This window comes from Myiozetetes cayanensis, unplaced genomic scaffold (assembly GCF_022539395.1).
Source record: "Myiozetetes cayanensis isolate MyiCay16 unplaced genomic scaffold, myiCay2020 scf27, whole genome shotgun sequence".
In the NCBI taxonomy this organism is placed as follows: Eukaryota; Metazoa; Chordata; class Aves; order Passeriformes; family Tyrannidae; genus Myiozetetes; species Myiozetetes cayanensis.
In genome coordinates this window covers 7,199,586-7,225,648 of record NW_026087488.1, presented here as the reverse complement: position 1 = coordinate 7,225,648, position 26,063 = coordinate 7,199,586, and the positions used below count along the sequence as shown (strand labels likewise).

General features: G+C 50.1%; 4 protein-coding genes across 4 annotated transcripts in view; 3 read left to right on the top strand and 1 right to left on the bottom strand.

The window, feature by feature from the left end:
* Window positions 1-5,386, top strand: part of CAMKK1 (calcium/calmodulin dependent protein kinase kinase 1) — an 89,643-nt gene extending 84,257 nt beyond the window's left edge. Inside the window, 1 exon segment of the mRNA XM_050321927.1 lies at window positions 196-5,386. Within this exon segment, the coding sequence (XP_050177884.1) occupies window positions 196-268 (73 nt within the window). The 3' untranslated portion in view covers window positions 269-5,386.
* Window positions 5,387-8,509: 3,123 nt separating this feature from the next.
* Window positions 8,510-9,684, bottom strand: MIS12 (MIS12 kinetochore complex component). The gene has a single exon (XM_050321932.1). The coding sequence runs from the start codon at window positions 9,514-9,516 to the stop codon at window positions 8,884-8,886; it is 633 nt and encodes a 210-aa protein (XP_050177889.1). The 5' UTR covers window positions 9,517-9,684; the 3' UTR covers window positions 8,510-8,883.
* A 274-nt stretch (window positions 9,685-9,958) lies between these two features.
* On the top strand, window positions 9,959-14,224 carry DERL2 (derlin 2). Its single transcript, XM_050321933.1, has 7 exons — window positions 9,959-10,075; window positions 10,521-10,586; window positions 10,853-10,926; window positions 11,347-11,440; window positions 11,856-12,051; window positions 12,593-12,683; window positions 13,362-14,224. The coding sequence occupies exons 1-7, from the start codon at window positions 9,983-9,985 to the stop codon at window positions 13,465-13,467; spliced, it is 720 nt and encodes a 239-aa protein (XP_050177890.1). The 5' UTR covers window positions 9,959-9,982; the 3' UTR covers window positions 13,468-14,224.
* A 1,185-nt stretch (window positions 14,225-15,409) lies between these two features.
* Window positions 15,410-25,348, top strand: DHX33 (DEAH-box helicase 33). The gene is made up of 12 exons (XM_050321926.1): window positions 15,410-15,644; window positions 16,298-16,458; window positions 17,549-17,776; window positions 18,695-18,865; window positions 19,505-19,690; window positions 20,332-20,443; window positions 20,855-21,014; window positions 21,404-21,492; window positions 21,774-21,901; window positions 22,460-22,663; window positions 23,289-23,375; window positions 24,852-25,348. Exons 1-12 carry the CDS (start codon window positions 15,452-15,454, stop codon window positions 25,158-25,160), a joined length of 2,028 nt encoding a protein of 675 aa, XP_050177883.1. The 5' UTR covers window positions 15,410-15,451; the 3' UTR covers window positions 25,161-25,348.
* The last annotated feature ends 715 nt before the right edge of the window (window positions 25,349-26,063 follow it).

The window sequence follows — 26,063 nt, the reverse complement described above, 5'->3', positions numbered from 1 at the left end:
GAGACCAAGCAAGTATCCAGGCACAAGCTGCACATCACTGCAGGGGTATTGCTGAGGTGTTCTTGTGGTACCAGCACAACAGGCTGGTTCATTGCTGTTCCTCCTTAATATTGATATTGCTGAGTTGGGTTGGACAGAACACCCCCTGCCTTGCTCTGTGCCTATAATCTCTTTGTTCCTTCGCCCTTCCTGTAGAAAACAAGGGAGCAGAGAAGGATCCAGGGACCCCGAGCTGCCTGATGTGTGTGAAGACGAAGCCACGTCCTGAGGCTGCCCGGCCGGTCCCGCTCGTGCTGCTGCTGTTGTGCCCATCGTGGTGTTGTGTAGCACCATCGCCCTCATCACCCCCTCTGGGGCCTGCAAAGCAAAAAAAAACAAAACAAAACAAACCACGACCAAACAAAAGCCACCAAAATGGGACCCACCCAGAAAACCAGGCGGGAGGAGCAGAGCAGCCAGAAGGAGCAGAGCGAGTCCTCGGGCGAGGCGTCCGTGCCCTCCTCCGTGTGTGCCTTGCTCTCCACTTGTGCTTCACCCCTGGGCTCTGTCCCCTGGGTGTCTTGGCTGAGGAATGTGGGTTTATTTGTAACGTTGTCTCAGGGGTCCCTCGCCCCAGAGGCCTTTTCCTTGCGTTTTTGTGTTCTCTCATTTCAAGCATCAGGAGGAAAAGCGACGTCGGAGCCAGGTTTTGTGTCAGAGAGCAACTGTTTTATTGAGTGCACAAGTAAAGCACCTCTGTTTGTCAGGACACAGTCCTGCTCCTGCTGTGGAGCTGAGGGCAGAATTTGGGTAGCAGTTAAATGAGGATGAGATCTTGCTTTTGGAGCGAACACTCTCCCTCCCAATGCCTTTCTTTCTCTTTCCTTTTCCTTCTCCTCTCCCCCCTCAGTTTTTCACAGCTGTCAGTCCTGCTTGCTTCAGCCAGTGCAGTGTTGTGAAACAGAGCTTGCACCATGCAGTGAGCCTTGGGATGTCACAGAGCTCTGGAGCAGGGGGATGTGCTGCTCCCTGGAACAGCTCAGTGCCCCAGGGACACCTGCTGACCAAGGCTGCTCTTCCCACAGAGCTGGGAATGCCCCCCATCATCTGCACCCACTCCTGCACCCACGGACCTTGTTCTCAAGCTGGAGAGAGCTGCAGGTTTTGGGGTTATTTTGTTTCATTCGTTTCCCTCACTCATCTCTTACCTGATGCTTTTAAACTTTCGTTTCCTGAAAACCACCCAAACAGGGAGAGCTCCCGGGGATGGAAAATGCTGGTGGAGGGTTTTTAGACTGAGGAAAGCTACAGAACACAAGATCACAACTTGATCTTTTGGTTTATTTTTTTAAGGCTTTAATTTTTAATTTTATTTTAAGAGACTGTAATTCTTATGCATGTGCTGATGCTGCTATTTTATCCATAGATTGCTTCTAAACTTGGGATTAGAAGCTTCATCTCTACAGTTTGACAACAGGTGAGAGATTGCACTTGAAAAGGAAATGCAGCCATTTCCATGGCTGTTGACTGACTGGACTTGTGTGGATAATCAGGAATTCCACTCTTGCATTCAGAGAGTAAAAAGCAGTGACATCAATTCATCAAAATATATGTCATTATTTTCCCTTGAGCTTTATGGGGTCTGAACGTGCCCCTGGGAAGCCAAAGGGATTGGAATCTTATTTTATAGCACTTAAATAAAGGACATGATTACATTTGGTTCCTACACAATCATCTTACTGTCTGTTTTTTTTTTTTAAGGTTTAATCCTGAGGACTTTGTTCCTTAATTTTTTTTGTGCAAGGAGATACCTGCACAGGGGTTGTTGGTAGTGACTGGTATATTCTGGTGTTCCTGTTCTGTTTGCTGTGATCTATCTTGGTGGTTCCCAACGTTTTCATAGCTGGGCTTTGCTGCCAGTGCCTTCTGCCTGTCCCCAACCTGTCACCTCCCCTCCCTCATCCTCAGCCACCTCGGTGGGATGCCCAGCAGTCACATCTCACCTGTAAATACTGGCAAATTGGGAAATAATATGGCATCTGATGGATTTCACCGAGGAGACCTTTAATATTTAAAGCTGGCAGTGATGTTGGATCCTGGAAAGGTTACTTGCTGTGGGCCTGAGCTCTGCACTGCTGCATCCAGCTGCTAAACCCTGCTTGTCTGTGTGTCTGCCTGTGCTCAGCATCCTCCAAAGAACCCTGGTCCTGCACCAGCTGATCCATCCCACCGGGACACTGCACCTTTTGCTGGGATCCTGCTGCCCTGTGGTGAAGATTTAGGTACCCAGAGACAGGGGGTGAAAGTGGAGGTGGGGACTCAGCAGGTCTGAGGGCACAGGGGGCTCTGCAGATGGAAGAGACTGGCCAGGAGGATCCGCTGCCTGAGGAAGGGAGCTGGGCTGTGCTGGGGTGCCACAGCTCCTGCTGCACACCAGGGGCCCAGCTGGACAAACTGCCCCCCAGTTTGGGGCAAAAAAAGGACTTTCTCCAACTGGTGTCTCCAGGGCAAGGCCAGGGAGCGACCCTGGGACAAGGTCATGTCTCAGGAAGGCCCCTTACCCCTGGGAGAGAAGGGAGAACTGATCATCCTTTACCCCTGTGGGACTTCTGAGGTCTAAGCAATACTTGGGTTGAGCTCAAAGAGCTCCAAGAATGCAGGCATGGGGTTAGTTCTTGTATTTTTAATATGTGGGAAGAATAATTTGCTAATCCAGGCAGCTGGGGTTATTTTAGTGATGCCCAAGGGGTGGGAGCTGGCAGGGCAAGGCTGCAGGAGGGCTCTTCTCAGCCTCAATTAGTACAACCAAACAAATTATGATTTACAAATTAACTCCATGTCCTGTTCCTTCAGTGGTAGCTAAAGCATCACTTCAGGTTTGGAGGGGGTGGATGTTTTTCTTACCATTATCCCAAAATGTACTTTGAAATACCTGCCCTTTCAGCTGAAAGAAATCCCTCTGGAGCTGTTCCCACAGGTCCAGGAAGCAACCAAGAGCTGAGCTCGTGTCATACCTTGCTTCTTCAGCAGATCTGCCAACAGTCTTTATCCCTCCAGAAATCACCCCATATTGCATCACAAACAGCAGCCTGAAAACTTGCACGAACTGAGATGAAAGAGGTGCCCTGGCAGCAAGAGAAACACTCAGAGAGGCAAAAATAGGCCCTACTTCTCACTCAGCTGTGGTGAAATCCTTGTTTGGGTGTGTGTTAGAGCAGCTTGGAGCAATGCTGGTTCTGCTCTGAAGAAAGGAAGAGACTAAAGAGAGTGTTTATTCGAAAATAAACATCTCTGGTAAGGCAGCACTTTCAGCTGTTGAGGAAAAGGATTCTCTTTAGCTGGATGGGTAAATATTTGTCTGCTTCTGTCTGTGATTGAGGGGATGGGGTTCGGTGTGGGCTCCAAGAAGCAGGAAGAGCTGGAGTGGGCACGTTGTGATGCTTTTGTGTGTGCTCTGTATTTGTCCCCTCCAAATCCCCACTTGCCTGTGCAATTCCTGGAGCACCAGGGTGATGTGAACTGTGTTAGCTGGGCTCTGAGTCCCAAGGAGGGCTCCTCTTCCCCCCAGCACAACAGCACCATTGGCTCTGTCAGCTTTTCCAGCTTGGGAATGCTGAGGGACTTGGAAGGAAGTTTCTCTTCAGGGGGAAATACAGGAGGTGGATTTCTTTGTCTTGCTCAACCAATAGCTCTAGGCCTTCAGTTTGGGGGATAATGCTAAGCAAAAATCCTGGTTTAGTCTCTCCTGTCTGGCAGGGAGGAATGGTCAGTCCATGTCTTTAACCCTTTGGGCAGGAATGTGTTGCTGTGAAGGTCACACCTGCAAATAAATGAGGTTTTCAGCATCAGGGCTGGTGGTGGGAAGGCTGACTTTGTGTCCAGCTGCATCCAAAGGGAGCCCGGCAGGGGACAGTGGAGCTGCTCCGTGCAAAGCAAATTGTGACTGAATAAAACAACTCCCAGGATGGGATTTAATTCCTTATTTATTGCCAGACTTGCGAGGAGGAGCCAGTGGGGGGAATTTCTTGTTCCTTCAGCACAACTCTGTGTCCTGAGGGCATCGGCAGCGCTGCCACAGGGGCCAGGGCAGGATTTCCTCCCTCTGAGCTGTGTGGCTCGTTTGCCCTCTCCAGCTCAGTGCTGTCCCTGCCCAGAAACACCAGGAGCTTTGTCCCACCAGGAGCTTTGTCCCACCAGTCCAGGGGTTTTGTTTTCAGACCCAGGTGCTCTCCAAGGGTTGTGGCTGCCCTTGCTCATTCCCAGAGCCCCTGCAGCAGCATCCCATGGCTTTGGATGTTCTCACACACGTGAGAGGCTGGTGCAGGACTGCAGGGTGTCCTCTGATGGTGCAGGCAGTGCAGGAGCTCCAGAGCAGGGACAGTCAGGGTGGTTGTCTCTGGGTAGATGGGCAATGCAGTCTAACAGGATCATTTATGGCCTTGGACACCTTCCTCCATGATTCCAGGTGCAGAGCCCCCATCTCCAGCTCTTGGGGAGCTGCTCAGTGTTACTGCCCTGCCACAAGCAAAGCTGGTGCTGGTTTGGGATGGGTGATCCCAGCTCTGTGTGGGATGGCACTGGCAGGGGAGGCAGGATCCTTTCTGCCCCCAGGGGATGGGGATCTCAGGGAGTGTGAAAACATTTCCAGAGGCAGGAGAGCTGTGCTGGGGGGTCCCACTGGGAGCACCACTGTGTCCAGTGTCCAGCAGGGAGACTGGAAAGCAGGTAGTGGAGGTTTTGTGTGTAAATGTAACTTAGTTTGGGTGCCAAACTTGCCTGCTTTACCAGGGCACGTTTCCAGTGGAGCTTGCTGAGCACAGCAGTGGAAAGGATTCCTTTGTGGCCCAGAGCCTCCCACAGAAGACCATGCTCTGCTTGAGTCCCTCCCAAACTGAATTAACCTGGATTATCCCATGGCCCTGTTGCTCTGAATGCAGCCTTCCATAGGATGAGGGAAGCAAAGCAGCTGGACAGTTGCTGCCTTGCTCCTCCCCTTCCTGAAGAAAAGCCATGTCCTCTCAGAGCTGCTGCCCAGGCCCTCAGTCAGTAGCCACAAGCCATCAATCAAAGCTTTCCAAAAAAAAAAAAAAGTGTAAATTCAAAAAAAAAAAAAAAAAAAAGATTGCAACTTCTGAGGGTGTCATTCAGATCCTCTGTGCCGTGTTTTTGCTGCTGTTTCCCATTTCTAGGCCTGTTCTGATTTAAGTCTCTCGTTCCACTCGGTGTTCGATTCCTGACCCTGTGTGTGCTCTGCTGTGACTCAAGCATGATGTAAAAATGCACTCAGAACTGTAACAGCACGTGGCTGTTACACTGTAAATATGTACCATGAAGAGAGAGGCTATTTTTTGCATGCTTTTGTACTGTAGAACTGAGGAGAAAACGACAATAAAGTCCACAGAGATGACATTGGGTGTGAGTGCAGTTCCTAGGGCGGGGCTGGGAGATGCTCTCGTGTTCTCTCTGCTGTTTAAACCTCCCCCAGGGAGGGGCTTGGAGGGCTTCATTTCATCCCCCTTTCCCTCCTGGGTTTTTCCTGGATGAAGAGGCTCAGGGACACATCGTGCCCAGTGACACATCCCCAGCTGTTGCAGCCTCTTGCTGCAGTGGGGCTGGGGAAGTTTTCTTGCCCTAATTCCATTTACTTCCAAAGAAACGTGCAGTTTGCTTTGAAGAGGGGCTGGGGCTGGTCTGGGTTAGAACTCACATGGCCTGGTTGTGGAAATCACAGCAAATCCTGGGGTTTTCTGGTGTCATGGGACAGGACTGGCTGGCTGACCCCACACTTGCTGGGGACTTGATTTGGGTTTGGATCCAGCCAGGTAAATGGCTTGGAAGCCGCTCCCCCCTCATTTTCTTGCAAATCATAATGGATTTCTTGAGCAGTAAATTATAATTTTGTGCTTATTATAATATTCATTAAGAGCTGCCGTCTGCTACACCAAATACTAATTATTGGAAATTAGGGTGACAGGAGGGAATAATACCCTGAATTGTGGAAGTGGGAGTAATAAGAGCCCAGGAGGGATAAGCAGGCGAAGCAGTGGGAGAATTGCATTTCAGCTGGGAAAGCAGAGGGAATAAAATCCCTAGGAGCAGGAGCTGGAGGCACAGCTGCCTGGACAGGGGGCACACAGGGGGTGTGGGCAGGGGAGCTGCTGGGGAAGGGGACAGAACTACTGGTGGGTGTGAGGGCACCAAGCAGAGGGGTCACAGCTGTGGCACCACTGGGTCCAAAGTGTTCGGGTTTGGGGTAGGATCCATCCAGGGAAATGACTTCTTGCCTTGATGTCATTTCTCTAATTATTTGCTTAGTTTATTATAATTTTTTTCCTCTCTTCAGGCTGAAATTCAATTTCCTACAACAATTTCGTAGCAACCTGGTCTAGTGGGAATGAGAGCCCTGAGCCATTCTGGGATGGCAGAGGCAGGAGCTGACCCACCGGCAGCTTGAGGTGAAGCAATTAAAGTGTGTGGCTGCCCCCAGCATTTCCTGCCTGTAATTAAAGCTTTTAATGAGGAGGCATATGGTAACCCTCCCTCCCCCAGCCCCAGGCTGGCATTTTGCCAGGTGTGGGTTCATTAACGGCTGCTAATTACACGATCACTCAGTGTCTGAGTCAAGGAGGACTGCATTGCCCAGCCCCGAGTGCTCCAACAGGCTGTGAATGCTGCCAGAAATTATTCTTGATTTTATTCTTCTTTGTCTCCCCTTACACTGAGGACTGAACCCCAGGGGTTTCCAGGGCATTTTGGGGACACCACCACCCCTGGGACACAGTGCTGGCTCCTTCCCTGCTTCACCTGGCCCGCTGCAAATCCAGCTGCAAATGCTTTTATTCCCTGGAGTGGGTTGTGCTGGAAGCCTGATAGTCCCAGTAGCCAGTGGGGCTCAGAGCTGTTCCCCATCCAAAGGTGTATCCAGCTGCCAGGACATCCCCAGCCCCGTGGAGTTTTGGGGTTCCTGCATGTCCCCGGCTCAGGGCTGTGTGTTATCCCAGTAGGAAAATCAGTGGCTTTGTTCCCCTCAGCCCCCAGCTCTGCTGAGGGGGGTTCCTTGGACCAAGTGCCCACCAACGAGGCTGCTTCCCCTGCAAAAGGCTCTTGGTAACATTTTAACAGCAGCTGGTTGTGTTTCTCACCTCGGCTGTTACATTCACCTCATTCCCAGCCTGGGGCTCTCTGAATCTTCCGGCTCCGCACGAGCACGGAGGGAAAAGGAGCATTAAAACCATCCATGTGGAAGTTCTCCCCTTCCTTCCCGAGCCAGTCTCAGGTGCTGCCCCTGCAGCAGCCTGGTGCCACCCGTCCCTGCTGCCACTGGTGGGACGTGTGCCGTGGGCACTGCTGCTCCAGTGCCTCCGGATCTGCCTCTGGAGCGACGGGAGCCTGCAGAGAGCGGGACAACCACGGACACAGAGGCCACTCAGGATGGGGTCGAGGTACGTGGAGCTGCTCAGAGAGGTCTGAACCTCGAGGGGCACACGTGGGATGTGATTTGGGGTGGGAAATGCCTCACCAGTCCCGATGGGAAATGTGGATGTGGCGCCTGGGGGCACGGTCAATGCTGGCCATGGCAGTGCCGGTTGGCCTCGATGATCCCACAGGATTTTTCCAGCCCAAACGAGACCTGCTGCCTGAGGGGGGTGGGTCCTGCCACGGTGGGAGCTGCCTGGTCAGGAGAGGAGGAAAGAGTGGAAATGGAAATAATTCTTCTTTAAAGGAAAATACAGCAGTGGGGGGTACGAGCTCAGTAGGATCCAGCTTCCTGCAAACGCGTGTGTGGTCACTCCTGGCAGGAAACGCCCAGGAAAAGTGTCTCCTGTTAATTAAGGAGAAAAAAAATTGATTCCTCTGAGGAGACACGATAATTGGCGCCCAGGAAAGTTACACAGAGAGGGAAAAAAGAGACCAAACCTTTGTGGAGCCGGGCCGCTGGTGCCCTCTGCTGCCAAGTGGGATCTTCTGCGTGTTACTCTGCCCAGTTCAGCATTAAATGAAACAGTAGCCATAAATTTCCATGCAATTTACAGACAGCAGCTGCTTGATTTGGCAACAAAACTGATGGTAGTGGTAGAAAAAGACGCAATTTTGCAGTGAGATTCTCTACAGTGGATTTTGCATTAATCACATTTTTCTGCTCTTCAGGTTAGGGAATTTTGATGTCATAAAGTTGTTTTCTAAAAAAGCAAGTCAATCTTAACCTTATTCCCTATTTTTTTCCTCCCCTGAACAATAATTTCCACACACCCCAACATTCCTGCAGAGGTCTGGAGCTCAAGATCAGACATTAATTCCCTCTGGGAGGATTTGAGGAGTGGCTGCTGAGTCATTTTTTTATTTCATGAATTGACAAGTCCCCAGTCCCACACCAAGGCAATAATGGCTCCAGACTCTGGTTTTATCCAGCTGAGGTCTTCAGACATCAGGGAAGAAAGAATTCCAAAGTGTATTTTATGTCTTTAATACATTTTTTTTTATTGCAGTCACTCCAAAACAATTCAGAAGTTTAATGCCTTTCAAACCCCTATGCTAATAAAGTATAAATTATTAGTCCCCTTGTCCTCATGGCACCATCACCTGCACTGCCATCAGGCTGGAAACCCACCTAAACATTCCTGCAAGTCTTAATGAGACTGGTTTTTATAATCCTCAAGATAGGCACGTGCAGTGTTGTGTTCAAAGGAAACGTTCAGTGGCCAGGAAGGCACCTTCACAGCCAGGTTATCCAACCCAAAGTTTATTCCAGGTCACCAATTCTGAGTTACATTTTACAGGATTTCCTCCCTAGGGAGGTTCAACTTTTAGTCCAGCTCCTGGCAGGATGAGAGGAGCAAGGGAGACAAGTCTCAACCATTTTAGCAAGCTCTCCACACGACTTCTGTTGCCTTGCCAGCACTTCCATTACAGTAACTTCTCATCCTGCTCCATTTTTTTGCTCTTCTCCTCGACCTCTTTGAGCGCATCCTGCAGCCTCTTCGAGTTCTGCGTCAGGAAGGCAAAGCTCTCCTTGAAGTTGCCGGTCCCGTGCTCCCTGCAGATGTTCTCGAGCCCATTGAAACACTGCACGATCTTCTCCAGCTCCCCCAGGACAGCCTTCTGCTCCTCCAGCTCGGCCCTCAGAGCCTCCCCCGCGGCCGCCTCGGCCCTGCACTGCTGCTGCAGCTGCTGCAGCTCCTCCTGCAGCGCCTGGAATTCCTCCTTGCTGCAGGGATACTGCTCGTGCACCTTGTCCTCGGGCAGCAGCACGTTCTTGGGGATGTTCAGCACCAGCTGCAGCAGCACCTCCTCCATCCTGCCGAAGAGTTTGTCGAAGTGGTCCTTCATGAAGAGCAGGAACTTCTCGGTGCATTTGCGGATCTGCGAGGGGCTGATCTGGCAGCCGGGGATCGCGTCCAGCTTCTTGAGGATCACGCCCTCCACCACCAGCATCATCTCGAACAGGTAGTCCTGGAAGGCGATGTAGACGCGCAGCATGCACGTCTGGGGAGTGAACCCGAAGAACTGCGCCTCGTAGGCCATGGGGTCCACCGACATGGCTGAGGGGAGCCGGGGGCCGCTACCGGGGCAGCGGGGCCGGCCCTGCCGCTCGGGGGCTGCGGAGCGAGCGCGGTGTGGAGACCGAGGCTGTGCCCGGTCCCGGTGTCCGGTGTGGTGCCCGGTGTCCGATCCCGGTCCCGATCCCGATCCCGATCCCGATCCCGATCCCGGCGCTGCCGCCTCCGCCGTTTCCCGCCTCGCTCAAACTCCCCCCTCAGGGCGTCCCCACCCGCAGCCAATCAGCGCCCGCGCGGGCACCGGCACCACCCAATCACCGATCGCTCCGACCCTTTGCCCGGCGGGCGAAGCGCGCGCCAATGAGGGCGCGGAGCGGCGGGCGGGCTCTGGCGCCTCGACCAATGGGAGCGCGCAGCGGCAGCGCGGGTTCGGGCGTCTCGGCCAATGGGGGCGCGGAGCGTCATGCCGGGCGCTGAGGGCGGCGGGGCGGGGCGGGGGCGCCAAGATGGCGTACCAGACGTTCCGGCAGGAGTACCTGCAGGTGCCGCCCGTGACGCGGGCCTACACCACGGCCTGCGTCCTCACCACCGCCGCCGTGGTCAGTGCGCGGCCACGGGCACTCCCCGGGGGGCCGCGCCGCCTCACGGGGCGCGGGGGAGAGCGGCGGGGAGGGGCGCGGGGAGCGGGGCGGGAGGGTGCCCGGGAGGGAGGTCGTGAGGGGCAGCGGGAGCCGGGTGGGGTTCTCTGGGCGCTCGGGGCCGTGGGAGGGGCAGCCGAGTCTGGACCCATCAGGGCTTCCCCCCCGAGCGAGGGGATCCCCAGTACCCGCCCCGGGAAGGTGCAGAACGCAAATAAACAACAACAACGCGGGGGGGTGTAGGAATATCAAGGTTCCCACTCGCCACAGAGCTCGCTGTGCTGATGGAGGACTTGTTGGGCTCTTCCTGGCACAGAGGAAGGGGTTACTGGCGATCGGGTGTGTATTTATTTTTTCTGTTATTTCTGTTGTATTGATCCCGTCGAAATGTTCTCTTCTCTTTCAGCAATTAGAACTTATCACGCCCTTCCAGCTGTATTTCAACCCCGAGTTAATATTTAAGCACTTTCAAGTAAGTGTTCTCTGAAGCGTGGGAGGTTTTAAAAGTACACTGTAGAGTTTGGAAGTGCTTGTCTTCTCAGAATTGGGTGTTAAGGCTTTTTGCATCAGAGATATACTTTTAAAAAAGCTACTGAAAAGCTGCAAATCACTGTACCCTGGCACAGGTCTTAAAATTGTCTGTAAAGGAGATTTCAGTTCCACTGTTACTCTCTTATCTGTTTAGACAATAAACACAAGCTGTCACGCTTAAAGTCCTTGTATTTGTCTTATTTCCAGATATGGAGGTTAATCACAAACTACTTATTCTTTGGACCAGTTGGCTTTAATTTTTTATTTAACATGATCTTTTTGTATCCTTCGTGGTGTTGGTTGGGTCCCCTTGGGCGAGCAGAGCTCTGGAGTGCAGGAATGTTGCTGGACACGGGCAGAGGTTCAGTTCTGCCTCACCATGGAATTCCCTGGAGTGCAGCAATGCCAGCCTCACTGGTGCCATGGTTGGGAATTCACGGGATCTCCTTCCTTGGAATTTTTCCAGTTGTTTTTGTGGTGTTAAGACTCGCACAAACCTGAACCTTCAGGTTGGTGCTGCCGTACAGGCAAAAATTCCAGGTAATTTCTTTGTCGCCCTCTCTGCTGAGGTGTCCAGAAAGAGCTGATTGATGCAGTGAGCGAATAAAAAAGTTTTAAGGTGATGTAAAATTGATTCCTTTTCCTCTTGGATCTGTCTTTAAACTGATTTGCCATGAGATTTTCCTGACCTGTGGCCTCAGATACCGGTACTGCCGCATGCTCGAGGAAGGCTCTTTCCGGGGTCGGACGGCAGATTTTGTATTTATGTTCCTTTTTGGAGGATTTTTAATGACTGTATCCTTTTTGTTTCGATTCCAAACTCCTCTGGTAAAGCGAAAGATGTGTGAGTGAGAACTGAAACCGTGATTTTAATCTTTTATCTTAATTCTTAGATGAATGCATTTTGTTTGTCGTACAGGGAACAACAGCGTCGGTTAAGGTGGTTGTTGCTGGTTTTTACTGCTTAACCATTGAAGTGAGGTTCTCAGGGGACTGCTCAGGTGTTCAATCATGCTCAGGTTCTCTCTGATAAATTAAATTATACTTTAATGAGGTTATTCATGCTGCAGGTACCCCACCCAGCATTTGATCCACGCGAACCTGGGAAGGTGAAGTTACCGACTGCGTGGAAAACATGGGATTACAGGCTAAGCTGTGAACTCCCTCTCGTGCTTGACCTCATAACTGTTTCCTTAATGATCCATGCCAGCTTTTTGGGCTGTTTGTGAACCTGGTTTTCCTGGGCCAGGCGTTCACCATCATGCTGGTGTACGTCTGGAGCCGCCGCAATCCCTACGTCCGCATGAACTTCTTCGGGCTCCTCATCTTCCAAGCCCCGTTTCTCCCCTGGGTGTTGATGGGCTTTTCACTGCTTCTGGGGAACTCCATCATTGTGGATCTCCTGGGTAAGCAGTGGCAAGAAGCACAAGGATCTGCTCCTCCTGATGTTTTAGGTGAAGCACCAAATGTGGAAAAATCCAAGGGCTAAATGCCCTAATACTTGATGTTAGTTCATCGAGTGTGTTTATACCAGGCTTTTCTGATTTCTAAACATTGTAGCCTGTTCTGTGCCATCACAAGGATGGAAAGAGCTTCTGATGCTTTGGCTTTTTATTGCCTGGAATCAGCCCTGATGCATCATCTGATTGTAGCATCAGTCTGCTGAAGTAAAATAATTTATATTACTATTTTATCAACTAATAAAGCCCAAACATCAGTATGTTTAGTAATGGCAAGCAGTTTTCCTTGTATTAACATTTTATACCGTAAGTTAAGCTTTTCAGCTGATGTTAGGTTGCTTCCTTGGGTTTTGTATCTCCATATCATAATATTTTCTCTGAAAGAACCAAGGTGTGTTTTAATTTCCTGAGAACTCTAGTGAAGCACTTGAAAGTTGTGAAGGAGAAATACTGAAAAATCACCATTTGGCTTTTGTTTTAATGCCAGGCATTGCTGTTGGGCACATTTATTTTTTCTTAGAGGATGTCTTTCCCAATCAGCCTGGTGGTGGGAGGCTGCTGAGAACACCATCTGTCCTGTGAGTATTGGTGACTGCTTTGGAACAGACACGGAAAAAGTGCTTGTCTGGAAAACTGTGTGTCACCCAGTCACATCTGCTTCTGGTCAGTTGGGCAGAGGCAGAATTGGGGCGTGGCTGTAGCTGATTTTTTTATTGAACTTGTGTTGCCAAACAAGGGAGGAGGATCTGGCATTTGTGTGAGTGGGAGCTAATTTGGGAGAAGGGCTAAAGGGTTTTCCCTCTGGTTTCTTTGGCTTTGCTGGCTGAGCTTTGCCTGTGGTGGCACCAAAGCTGCTGGGTGTGAACAGACTGAGGTATTACATATAAGATACCTCATAGTTTCTCTGTAAGTCATCCTCACTTCAGAATTATGGAGAAAAACCTCTTCAGGGTTTATTGTGTTGAGTGGTGCTGCTCCTGCTCAGTTCCCTCTTGTGCAGAGGCTCTCCCAGAATGGCTGTGATGATCATTTTATAGAATCCTAGAATATCCTGAGTCAGAAGCTGAACCTCCTCAGCTTTGGACACCCAATGCTGAACCTTCTCCCCAGTGAACTGGAGAGCAAGTGTGGCTGGGGTGTAAATCCCAGTGCTGTTCCTGAGGGAGGACACTCTTCCACGTGCAGAATTTGAGCAGTTTCGTCCTCACTGTGAAACATTTTAAGGGGGAAGTTAAGAAACCTTTTATGTTTTCCAGGAAAGCAATATTTGACACCCCAGAGGAGGATCCTAATTACAACCCCTTGCCAGAGGAGCGGCCAGGAGGATTTGCCTGGGGAGAAGGTCAACGGCTCGGAGGGTAAATCGGTGCCTGTGCCAAAATCCCACCACCCCTGGGACAGACCGGCCCGGGGCAGGGCCCACAGGGGCACCCTCCTGCCCCACCACAGAAAGGACACTTTCTGACAGCTCTATGGTTTTGAAGACAAGCACTTTATGAAATGGCAGTCTCATCCAAGACAATTCCAGCGTCCTTCCCAGTCGGGGAATTTATTGTGCTGGACGTAATCTAATCCAGTGGAGCCAAAAATTTAAAACTGGAAACCGTTTCCTGTCAGCTTCAGTTAATAAGACCACGAGTACTTGTTCAAAGTGATTTCTAAAGCATTTTTTTCAAGTTATTTGATACATGAAACTCTCTGGGAAACTTTACAGGGGACAAACCCAACTTTTTGGGTTTTAACTCGCTTTTTTATTCTTGGATAAAACAACTACAAGACAGTTGAAAGTCTAAGTCACTATTTCAATGGCAAAAGGTTTTTTTAATCTGAGGTGCTGTTGTCTCCAGTCATCTTTGAATCATAAGGAATACAACACGCAGCTTTTCCCCTCTGCCACTTGGGTTTCTGGAATGTTCTGCCAGCCAAGATGGCATTTTGGTGGCTTTTCAGGTGCCCAGGTGTGAGTCTGACCGGTGGGTCTCCAAAATCCACCCCCACACGTGCCCACTGCTCACAGGTATTAAATGACCAGCAGCGCTGGGGGAAGCACAACTTGTCTGGAGCCAGAACTGCTTGGAGTATCTCAGATGCTGAGTTGAATAAAATGTCTTGTGGATAATTTTTGGTTAATCCTTTGTATAATCCCCTGGTCTTGAGGCAGCAGTGAAAAAGCAGAGGCTGGGAAAAGCAAGTCCTTGAAGGGGCAGGGTTAGTGGAAGGCCTTTCCAGGAAACAGGATTGTGTGCTCAGGATGTGAAATGTGGGGTCTGTGTATGAAGTTTGGGGTGGCACATGTGTCCAGTGCAGGCCAGTGACACCGAGTGGGATTTAGCTGAAAGTTGTCTTGATTATAAATATCTCTGAGGAGCCACGTAAGGAATTTGGAGCTCAACTGTTGCTAAATTTTATGGACTGGTCTGGGTGGGGTTCTATTGATTACATCGTAATAGATAGAAAAAGGATTGAAGCTGCATCTTCCTCCTAAATTTTGGAGAATGGGCTTGCCCCAACACATGTGATTATCTCATTTATTCTCAGATTTTGTAGTTTTTAAAAACTGGCTGTGGGTTTTAACTTGTTCACAGCCCAGGGCATGAACATGCAGGAACCTCAGGGGAAATGCTTTGTCCACAAGCAGAGTGTTTAGAGCCTGATAACAAAATGGGTGAGACCACTTGCATTTTTATCTGTTAAAGTTTATAAGAACCTAAGGGAGTTTTGAGGGGTGGTTCTTAGGGATGGGGTTTTTTGGACTGATTTGTTTTGTGGGGGTTTTGGTTGTTTACAGAGCTGGCTTTTAGTACTTGTAGAGAGTAAGACTTAAAGCGTTTTGGCCAGTGTTGCTTTGGCATAGCTTATGAGATAGGAATTAGATTAAAACCTTATTATTATTTTCTTCTTTTTAGTTCGATGGATAGGAATTAGATGAAAACCTTATTATTATTTTTTGTTCTTTTTAGTTCGATGTTTAAGAACCCCTTTATACGGGTGTTACTGGGACAAGTTGGGAATCGGCCTTGCCTCTGTAAGGCACTGCCTGCAGGCGGCTCTTTACCCGTTTGGGATGGATTTACCAGCCGTTTGTGGACCGAGGGTCCCGACGTTTTGGTTTTTTATTCCCGAGTTGTTTTTTCCGCGGGTCCCGAAGGGTTTTTCCCGAGGGGCGCCGGGACTCTGGAGCGCTGCAAATGGCGGCGGCGCCGTGGGTGTGCCAGGACTACAACTCCCGTGGTGCTCCGCGGCGGCGCGATGACGTCACGGCGGCGCCGGGGAGGCTGTGGAGGGTATCCCCGACGGGACGGGCCCGGCCGGAGCGCCGGGAGAGCCCCGGGAAGGGAGCGGGGCGATGGCTCCGACCCGGGAGGGGCCGCCGGGCCGGGACCGGGACCGGGAGGGGCCGCCGGCCAAGCGCTTCAAGGCGGCGCAGCCCCAGGGCCACGCGCCGCCCGCCCACGTGCAGCGCCGCTCGCTGCCCATCGCCGCCGCCCGGGGCCCGCTGCTGGCCCGGCTCCGCCGCCTCGACAGCGCCGTCCTCATCGGTGAGCGCCGGGGGCACTCCGGAGTGTGGGGAACGAGTAGTATCGGTATTCGTGAGCCTCGGCTGGTTGAGGCAGCCGGGGACTTCGTTTTTATGGTGTTCGGTCAAAGCCAGAGGGCAAAACTCTCCTCTTCAGAAGTGTCTCATCAGCTATACGTGGGGTGATGTTTGTGTTGTTTGCTGGTGCTGTGTGGGTGGAGAAGACATTCCCCTGGGCTTGAGGGACCATCAAGCCTGCACTCCTTTCTTCCTGTTGTGACCAAAGCTTGGCTTTAATTTGCTTCCAACTTTGCTGAGACACTTCCCAGTGTGTGTAGATTTGTGCATAACCCAAATCAGTGTCTGTCCTTGCTCTGTGTGTGTTGGCTGTGTCACAGACACTTCATCTCCAGACAGACTGGAATATGTTTCTTTCCCACAGTGTGGCTGGAGAGCACTGGAGTGGAAGGAGCTTTGTAGGAGCAGCAAGAGGAGGGCGCTGGGTGCTGCCTCTGACCTGCCACTGCTTTGTGGTGTGACTTTCTCTTCCTGCCTTCAGCCTCCCCCTCCTGAATTAGAGTTAAAAGTAAACATGAAAACATGAGTCACAACCTTTCATTTGATGATGCTATAAAAGGGGAAGAAAACCCACCATATTCCCTTGTTGTTCCTCAGGAGAAACGGGCTCAGGGAAGACCACTCAGCTCCCTCAGTACCTGTACGAGGTGGGGATTGGCCACCCCGGCCTCATTGCTGTGACCCAGCCCCGCAGAGTGGCAGCTGTCACCCTGGCTGCCAGAGTGGCAGAGGAGAAGAGGACAGAGCTGGGGAAGCTGGTAGGTTGGTTTGCAGGTTGACTTCAGAGAGATGGTTTAGTGCTGCAGCGTGGATGGGGCCAAATCAGGGCTTGATGGGAGAGAAAAGCTTGTCCAGCTGGAGGAGAGGAGACTGAGGGGAGACTCATTGGGGCCTGCAGCTTCTTCACAAAGGGGCAGCTCCAATCCCTGCTCTCTGTGAGCAGTGACAGAGCCTGAGGGAATGGCTGGAGCTGTGTCAGGAGAGGGTTAGGTTGGATCTCAGGAAAAGGTTCTTCCCCCAGAGGGTGGTTGGCACTGAACAGGCTCCCCAGGGCAGTGGGCACAGCCCTAAGGCTGTCAGAGCTCAAGGAAAGTTTGGACAACGCTCTCAGGGACAGGGTGGGATTGCTGGAGTGTCTGTGCAGGGACATGGGTTGGACTGGATGATCCTTGTGGGTCCCTTCCAACTCAGGACATTCTCTGATTCTATAATTAAATGAATGGAGAAAAATGGCTCTACCTGCTCGAAGGGAGGCATGGTTTGTCTCTGTGGTATCTTACTTCTTGATTATTACTTCTTGATTATTATCTGTGTCCTTCCAGTTGAAAAAGTACTGCTTAATGAATAAAACAAAACCCATTGCTCTCCCTTCCATTGCTCCCTGTGTCTAAAGTCACTGTCAAGGAGGGCAGAGTGCTGAATCTGTGCAGGTCTGGGAATCTATGAGAGAAAAGTGGAGTGGAAAGACTTTCCCTTACATGAAACCTTCAGAGAGCACAGAGTCTCCTCTAGCAGGGGAGGAAGGGAAGGAAATGGTTACTTTATCTAGAGATGAATAAATTAATTAGGTGAACATGGGGTAGGTTATTTTAGCATATTCTGTGATTCTCTGACACTTGGAGCGTTTGTGATGTAGTTCTAGTTGGGGAGAAGCCAACTGGGAGCATCCTTTGGCTGGGTTATTATACTGGCAAGGTTAAGAGCTCACAGACAGCAAATTCACTGCTCTGCCTCCCAGGGCCTCCAGGCAGTGAGCAGGGGGCTCTGCAGCCCTTCCCTGTGGCACAGTGGCAGTGGGAAGGGCAAGGCTTGGTGCTCCCTGTAAGTCCTCTCTGGTCTCTCCCACAGGTCGGCTACACCGTGCGCTTCGACGACTGCACGTCTGCCGAGACCAGGATCCGCTTCCTGACGGATGGGATGCTGCTCCGGGAGGCCATCGGGGACCCTCTGCTGCAGAAGTACAGCGTGGTCATCCTGGATGAGGCCCACGAAAGGACAATCCACACGGATGTGCTCTTTGGAGTGGTGAAAGCTGCCCAAAGGAAACGGAAGGAACGGGGCCTGAAGCCACTCAAAGTGTGTAAAACTGGGGTGGCAGCGAAGGGCAGGGCGGGGCTTGGGCTCTGAGTGCTGTGAGCACCTTCCAAAGTGGTTGGAATTTCAGCCTTGGCCATTTCTCTGTTCCTGAAAAGTCCTTTTAGATCTGAATAGTTAAGGGTGTCCAATTTATGACGTGTGGGCCTGATATGGCACCTGAACAAGGTACCTGGTCACCTCCATGTCGCTGTTTTTCGGTCAGAGCCCCTTGGGTGTGAGCTCTAGACTAGACCTGGTGTTGGGGAGGTTTTGGTGCTGCTGCTGAGAGCGCTCTGGGAGCTCTGGCTGATGGGACAGCTGTGGGATATGGGCGCTCCTGGAAAGGACATTGCACATTTGTTTGGACGTGTCATGGATTTGTGTGAGAGCATGTTGGGATTGCTGTAGGGCCTGGCAGGGTCCTCACACAGCCTCATTCCACACACCACTGCACAGCCCAGCTTTGTGGCTCGCTGCAGACCTTCGTGGGCCCCTCTCCTGATCCTATTCATTGACGAGCACAAACGCAGACCAGGGCCCTTGGGTAATGCTGGAGTGTGGAATTTGAGTGGATTTGTCTGCTGGGGCTCTTACAACCTTGGAAAACATTCCTGCTTCCCTCCCCCATGCACAGGATGGAAGATGTGTTGTGTTTTGGGTACTCAGCTCTCTTTTCAATGTCAGAAAATAATTTTCACGCATCTTCACTCATACCACACCAACATGTTATGCTTGTGTTAAAGAGCTGATGGCTTTAGCAAGGGGAGATCACCCTCTTCTGTCCCAAACTCTGTGAGCTTTTAGCTGTTCTGAGCGTGGATCTCAGGATCCAGAAGGTGACTTTTGACTAGTCCTGACTTACCAGTGTCCAGCTGGGTGGAGACTGCAGTGCTAACCCATCCTGTGCTCCCGTTGAAGGTGATCATCATGTCAGCTACGATGGATGTTGACCTGTTCTCCCAGTACTTCAATGGAGCTCCTGTCATCTATTTGGAAGGCAGACAGCATCCCATTGAGATCTTTTACACCAAGGAGCCTCAGAGTGACTACATCCAGGCAGCACTGGTGTCCATCTTCCAGATCCACCAGGTACGGTAATCTCACCAGGTGTGTGTCTCTCTGGGACCAGGGATTGGCATTTTGTGCCAGGATGTTTGACTGCCAACCTGCCAGGGGGGTTGTCATTTAATTAAACTGCATTTAATGCTTTGAAGATGCTGCTGCTGTTGGGATTTTGGGACCTGCACATCAAGGCTGGAGCTGAAAGGAGCTCGCTAAGCAAAGCTCTGTGATGTTGTTTCATACCTAATACCTGAACATTGTTCTCACCTGAGTGCTCTGGACCTGAGTGGTTGCTGATTCACTCTGCCTGTCCTGGACAGTTGTTTAATGGCACTGCATTTCCTCCATCCTGTTAAGACTCAGTCCCACAAAATGTGATTTACTCTTCACCTCTGGTGAATCCGCTGGGAATTCAGGCTGTTTGGACAAAGCTGTCAGGCACGTGATGTGATTCTTGGCATGTCCTGCACAGGGCCAGGAATTGGATTTGAGGATCCTGATGTGTCCCAACTCATGATTCTGTGTTGCCTGCCTGACACCACATAGGTGTCTTTTCTTTCTGCCTTACCTGCTTTGCTGACTTGCTGCCAGGACCACATCTCATTATCATCCCAGTTCTCCTTCCCTACCCAAACCCTCCTAACTTTCTTTTTCCTCTGGCTCCAGGAAGCACCTGCATGTCAGGACATCCTGGTTTTCCTGACTGGTCAGGAAGAAATCGAAGCAATGACCAAAACCTGCCGAGACATTTCCAAGCATCTCCCCGAGGGCTGCCCACAAATGATGGTGTTGCCTCTTTATGCTTCTCTGCCCCACCCTCAGCAACTCCGTGCCTTTAAACCCACCCCTGAGGTGAGGGAATATGGTGGGTGAACAGGGGCAGTTTGTTTGCTTGCCTGAGTGGAAAAAACATGGAATTTAAGGCATTAGAGCAATCTGTGCTGACATCAATAGTCCCTGCTGTCCACTGACTTTGGGCTGAATGGGTCCAGTGTGACGTAAGACAGTGATGGTATTAACAGGTGCATCTGATCATGAAAAGAAGGAAGGATTATAGGGAGTGAAAAGGGCAGAGGAATCAAAATTTGACCCATTTCATAGGAATTTTATGTCCATATCACAAAAAACTGCAGCAGTTAATGGGGGAAATAGTAAGCTGAAAACCTGGGCACCTTTGTCAGGGCTGTAAGAAAAGGGAATTGTGCTGCCTCAAGCTCTTGTGCCTACTCATCCAGAAATGAAACCAAAATTGTTGATAAAGATATATTGGTAACAGCTGTTCTGGTGGTGGGTTTTGTTGCAAGTGTAAGCACATATTTTGGAAACCAGTCTGAAAATGGAGATTATTTTAATTTATGAGAGCTGGCAGAGCAAGCACAATGTGCTGCAGGGTTAGGTAGGCTTGGCCTACACTGGCCAAAAGCAGCAGCATTTCTTTGTTGCAGCTACTCTGAGGTGGATTTGGGCTGGGTTTAACTCGTCCTTCCTTGCAGGGCTGTCGCAAAGTGATCCTCTCCACCAACATTGCAGAAACCTCCATCACCATTTCGGGGATAAAATTCGTGCTGGACACAGGAATGGTCAAAGCCAAGAAGTACAGTCCTGGTGAGGAATTCTGAGGAGCAGCACAGAGATTGGGTTTGGGTTTGTACGTGTTCCTGGAGGCCGTGAGCCCCACTGAGAGCTGATTTCAAACTCCCTCTGTGCTGTCTGAATGAATGTCACAAGTTTTGGGTGTGGGGTTTGGTGGTTGGGTTTTTTTGTTTTCTTTTGGGTTTTTTATGGGGTGGGTTGGTTGGTTGGTTGGTTGTTTTTTATTATTATCAGCCATGTGGGGGTAAAAATCCATCAAATACGAATCTTCTCTTCACGAACACAGCGCGGGATAATTCGCTGTGCTTCAGAAGCTAAACCAGGCAAACTCTGAGCAGTATTTGGGTGGCAAAATCTTTACTGTTAACCCTCCACATTTCTCCGAGCTGTGCATTGACTGAAGTGATGCTTTTGCATGCACAGACACTGGTCTGGAGGTGCTGGCAGTGCAGCAGGTGTCGAAGGCCCAGGCCTGGCAGCGCACGGGGAGAGCAGGGCGGCAGCAAAGCGGCATCTGCTACAGGCTCTACACAGAGGAGGACTTCGAGAAGTTTGATGAAATGACAACCCCTGAGATACAGAGGTGAGGACACAACTTGCCCACACCCCTTTGCTGCGCTCTCACAGCCGGGGCTGTGTGCAGAACTGAGCAGCAAAACTGGATCTAGGGGCTAAGAAAAATGAAGTGTAGAGACTAAGCAGAACATCTAGGAATTGTTTGCTCAGGGTGGACAGATGGGCACTGAGTCTCCAAACACACAGGGCAATAGTTCTTTTGACTGTCCTCCAAATCTTGGACTCACCTCTTCCTAATTTACTAAGTAGGGCTTCACCAGCAGCATCACACTAGTCTCTGTCAAGTTACAGCACAGACCTGTTGACTCTTCATCAGCTAATAGGGAAATAAAATTAAAAAATAATTAAAACTTAAAAAGAAGAGAACCATCCCAGTTGTTCTTTCTGCCTCTGCAGGTGTAACTTGGCCAGTGTGGTGCTTCATCTCCTGGCCCTGAAAATTCCCAACGTTCTCACCTTTGATTTCATGTCCAAACCATCTCCTGGTAAGTGGTTACAAAGGCAGCCTTAGGGGTAAAAAAGAGTAGGGAGCAGTTTTGAGTCATAAAGAACAAAAAGGTGTGTCTTCACTGCCAGGGCAAATGGGAAAGAGTGCTTGTTCTCCTGGGTGGAGGAGGATAAACCACATTTTTTGACTCTGATTTCTCTAAATGGAAAGTGCTTGTCCCTCTGGCCAGGGGAGGAGGCAGTGGTGGTACCAGGTGATCCCTCCCATCCATCAGGGAGAGGCAGGAGCCTCTCAGCTCCAATGTCCTTGTTCTGGCAGAGGCCATTCAAGCAGCGATTGATCAGCTGGACCTGCTGGGAGCTGTGACACAAAAGGAAGGGCAGCTTGTCCTGACCCCCCTGGGAAAGAAAATGGCAGCTTTTCCTCTGGATCCAAAGTTCTCTAAGGTAAAAACCGCAGACAAATCAGCTGATGTTTATCTCATGTACTCATCTTGGTAATTTTGGCATTTCTCTTTCAAACTGCTTCAACAAGGTGTGGAATTTCAGGTGTCTGGAGCTGTACTGGTGTATTTGCTGTACATTAATGCACATTATTTACAGCCCTTGTGTTGGTTTGCTTGTTATTTGTTGTTTAATTCGGGGAGGTTTTTTTGAAAGAGAGTTTCTTTTCTCTGGCACCTCTGAAGCTGAAAGGAGGTGAATTTCCTCACAGTTTCCAGGATTGTTTAGCAGGTCCATGAAGTGTCTGCTGCTGTAGTTGATTTCAGTCACTGTGTTTGTACTGAATATGCACTGGCCAGTCTCAGGAAAGAGCATGGCAACTGCTGTTGAAAGATTCTTGGTGGGCCCAGAAGGATTTACAGTTATCCCTAGTTCCAGATGTTTATGGAATTGTCCTGAGCAATGTTTGGTAGAGTTCCTGTCTTGCCATGGAGGAGAAAAGTCTACCCATATGAAGTGAATTTGGTCAACCCAGAATGAGTTGTGTGGTGTGCTTTGCAGGCCATCCTCCTGTCCCCCAAGTTCCACTGTGCCGAGGAGATCCTGAGCATCGTGTCGCTGCTGTCGGTGGACAGTGTCCTCCACAACCCCCCTGCCCAGAGGGATGAAGTGCAAGCTGCCAGGAAGAAATTCATCTCCAGTGAGGGGGATCATCTGACCCTGCTCAACGTGTACAGGGCCTTCAAGAGTGTCAATGGGAACAAGGTGAGATGCTCTGAGGGTACCAGTGCTGTCTGGGCTTGTGGGGGCGAGGAGCTTTGGGCACAGGACAGAGGAATACCTGCATCCTCCCTGGCTGGTGCAACAGGCATCCCCAAAGCTGTGAGGAAAGAGGACTCATCCTTTACAGCTGGGGAATGGGGGGAAGCTGTTCAAGTGCCAGAGTTTCCTGCAGAAAGCTGTAGTTGGTTATCAGAGCTTTGTGAGACCCCTTCTGTAATCAGAGCCAGATTCCTTCCCTCTTCCTTCCCTGGTTCCAGCTCGAAGCAGGAGGAAGAGTGTTGAGACTTGATAAATACCTAGACATGCTCTGTGACAGAATTAACTGCAAAATACTGAGCATACCTACGAGCAGATTTGGATTTATCCTGCCCTGTCAGCTCCTCAGTTTGATTTGTGGGTCTGTGGGTTGGTGTACCCCATTCCTTGCAGCATCTCTCACTCTGACCTGATTTGCTGTTTCTTAGCACTGTGGGAGGGAATCTAAACAGAGGGGACTAATCAGGGGTAGAAATATGACAGATTGTATGGGGAGATCCTGCTTTTCATGGCTGTCATGCTGCTGGGGTGAAGAAATGTCCCCTTCTAACTCCTGGCGTCTCCACTGCAGGGATGGTGCAAAGAGAACTTCATCAACGGCAGGAACATGAGGCTGATGGCAGAAGTCAGAGCTCAGCTCAGGGACATTTGTGTAAAGGTAATTTGCTGACTTGCTGTGCTTCTGTTTCACCTGTTTATATTTTCCTGTTACATGTTTCCTGATGTCCCTGTGCAGCAAGTCCCGGGAGTAAGAAAATGTGGGTTTGTTTTCAGTCTTCCAGGAATGGTCAGGTAAAACTTCTGACTGTGGAGTTGCATCCCAGAATCTGAGAGCTGCAGGGGCTTAATGGGTCGAGGAGAGGTGAAGAGACACAGGGAGCTCTGGGAAGGCTTCTCAGGGAGAGTACAAATTTCTTAAAATATTTTAATATTTTATTTTAATATGTACTAGCAGATGTCTTAGTTTTGAGAACAAGGGTTTCTGTGGCAGAGCAAAAAGATAAGAGAGGTACATTATGACATATGAGATTCTCCCAGAGAAAGAAGATTCATCAGATCTGGGGCTGTTAAAGGGAAATTTGGGAAATGGGTGTTCACAAATGACCCCTGAAGACCCTCAGAAAACCCCTACTCATATGCAAATATCCAAATAAGTTTGCAGAAATAATTAGCATATATGCATTATTCAGGAAATGTAATAAATAAGTAATAAGAATGTGATGAGTGTATATTAGTGCCATGAATTTAACCTGGTGGTTTAGGTTGCTGGGTGTGCATGCTTTGTGGAGCTGTCAGCACCATTATGGATGCAGCCAGCACCATTAATAATGTTGGCTTTCTAACCTAACAAACTGGTTGGAGGGTTTGTTTCCTGATTTTTGGTGACAGCAGGATTTCTGAGCAATGCTGCCTGATCTCAGAGCCCACTGAAGTGGGGCTGTGCTTGCTCATTCCTGTTGTTGGGAAGATCTGTAATTGTAACAAAGAGTGCTTTAGTCCTGTGGATTCCTTTTGCTTTAGCGGACAGTGCTTAGTCCTGTATCTTAAAGCCTTGTGGGTATCTTAAAGCCTTGAGCCTGAACAAGGCTGATAAGAAGGTATCACAGTCTACAACTTCCTTGTCAGGGCCAGAGGAGGGGCAGGCCCTGAGCCCTGCTCTGTGGTGAACAGTGACAGGACCCCAGGGAATGGCCTGAAGTTGTGTCAGGTCAGGATGAGGTTGGATTTAGGAAAAGGCTCTTCCCCCAGAGGGTGGTTGGCACTGAACAGGCTCCCCAGGGCAGTGGGCACAGCCCCAAGGCTGCCAGAGCTCCAGGAGGGTTTGGATGATCCTCTGGGGCACAGGGTGGGACTCTAGGGGATGGCCCTGTTCAGGGCTGAGGGTTGAACATGATGATTCTTGTGGGTCCCTTCCAGCTTGGCCTGTTCTGTGGTTCTGTCTGTCTTGGCCATGCCACAGAGCTGAGCTGCATTCAAAGGGAAAAAACTGGGTTTTTTGAGACCCGTGACCAGAAAAGGGTAATTTGAGGAAGGACTGTGCCCCAGAGACCCTCAAGAGACCCCTACTCTAATGCAAATGATGAAACAAGTAAAAGAATCCATGTTTTTGGTGTCACTGTGTCTCTCCGAGCAGCTGTCGGTTCCTCTGGAGTCGTCCCGCTCGGACACGGGGAATGTCCGGCGCTGCCTGGCCCACAGCCTGTTCATGAACGCGGCGGAGCTGCAGCCGGACGGCACCTACCGCACGCTGGACTCGCACCAGGCCGTGGCCATCCACCCCTCCTCGGTGCTGTTCCACTGCCGGCCCTCCTGCGTGGTGTTCAACGGGCTGCTCCGCACCAACCGCTGCTACATGCGGGACCTGTGCCTGGTGGACGCCGACTGGCTCTACGAGGCTGCTCCCGACTACTTCCGCAGGAAACTCCGGACAGCCAAGGACTGACCCCTGGCTCTGCAGCCAGCAGGCTCAGGGCTTTCAGTTTTGCCTTAAAAGACTTATTTTTGTACTTTTTAGTGAATTTACGGATGGGCACGTTTTGTTCAGGTGGGGTAATTTAAGTGTATCTATTCAGGATGGATTTATATTTTTTATTTTCCTGCAGGATAAAGAAGTTATTGCAAGAATCCGAATCCTGCTGTGTTGGTTTTGTGAGATACAAAAGGTGATGAACAAACCGTGGTGGGGCACTCAGGGACCAGCCCTGGTGGTTTCAGTTCTGAGGGAGCGTGTTCATCCTCAGCAGCGTGAGGTTAAAGAGAGGTGGCCGTGGGTCAGTGACTCTGTGCTCGGTGTGCAGGATGGACTCTGCCATCACAGGTGCAGTGTTCAAACCTCTGGGGAGTGGGAGTTAAACATTCCAGTGCTTTGCTGGGGTGGGACAGTCCTTATGGGATGTGGTGGCGTCGCTGCTCTCCTGCTCCAGCCTTGCAGAGAGCACCGAGTGGGCCTTCTGTGCTTCTCAACAGCCTTCGGACAAAGGGAACACTTTATGCCAGGAAACATTGCCTTGGTCAACCTTCCCTCTAAAATATTCATTGCTAAAGGAGCAAAAACATTTATTTTTCTTTTTTCTGAGGCGGCTGGCACGGCCTGGCCTGAACACTGACAGTTCATATAATCTCTATATATTCAATATATATCTCTATATTCATATCTATGATTATTCAAGTATATATATATATGACTTTTCATATATAAGTATATTCCTGTAAATATATAGAACTATATAAAACATGTATAAATATGTATACTTATAGAGACATATGCACACACATATCTACACATAAATATATAAAATATATAAAATATGTCTAAATATAATATACACATATATATAAATATACA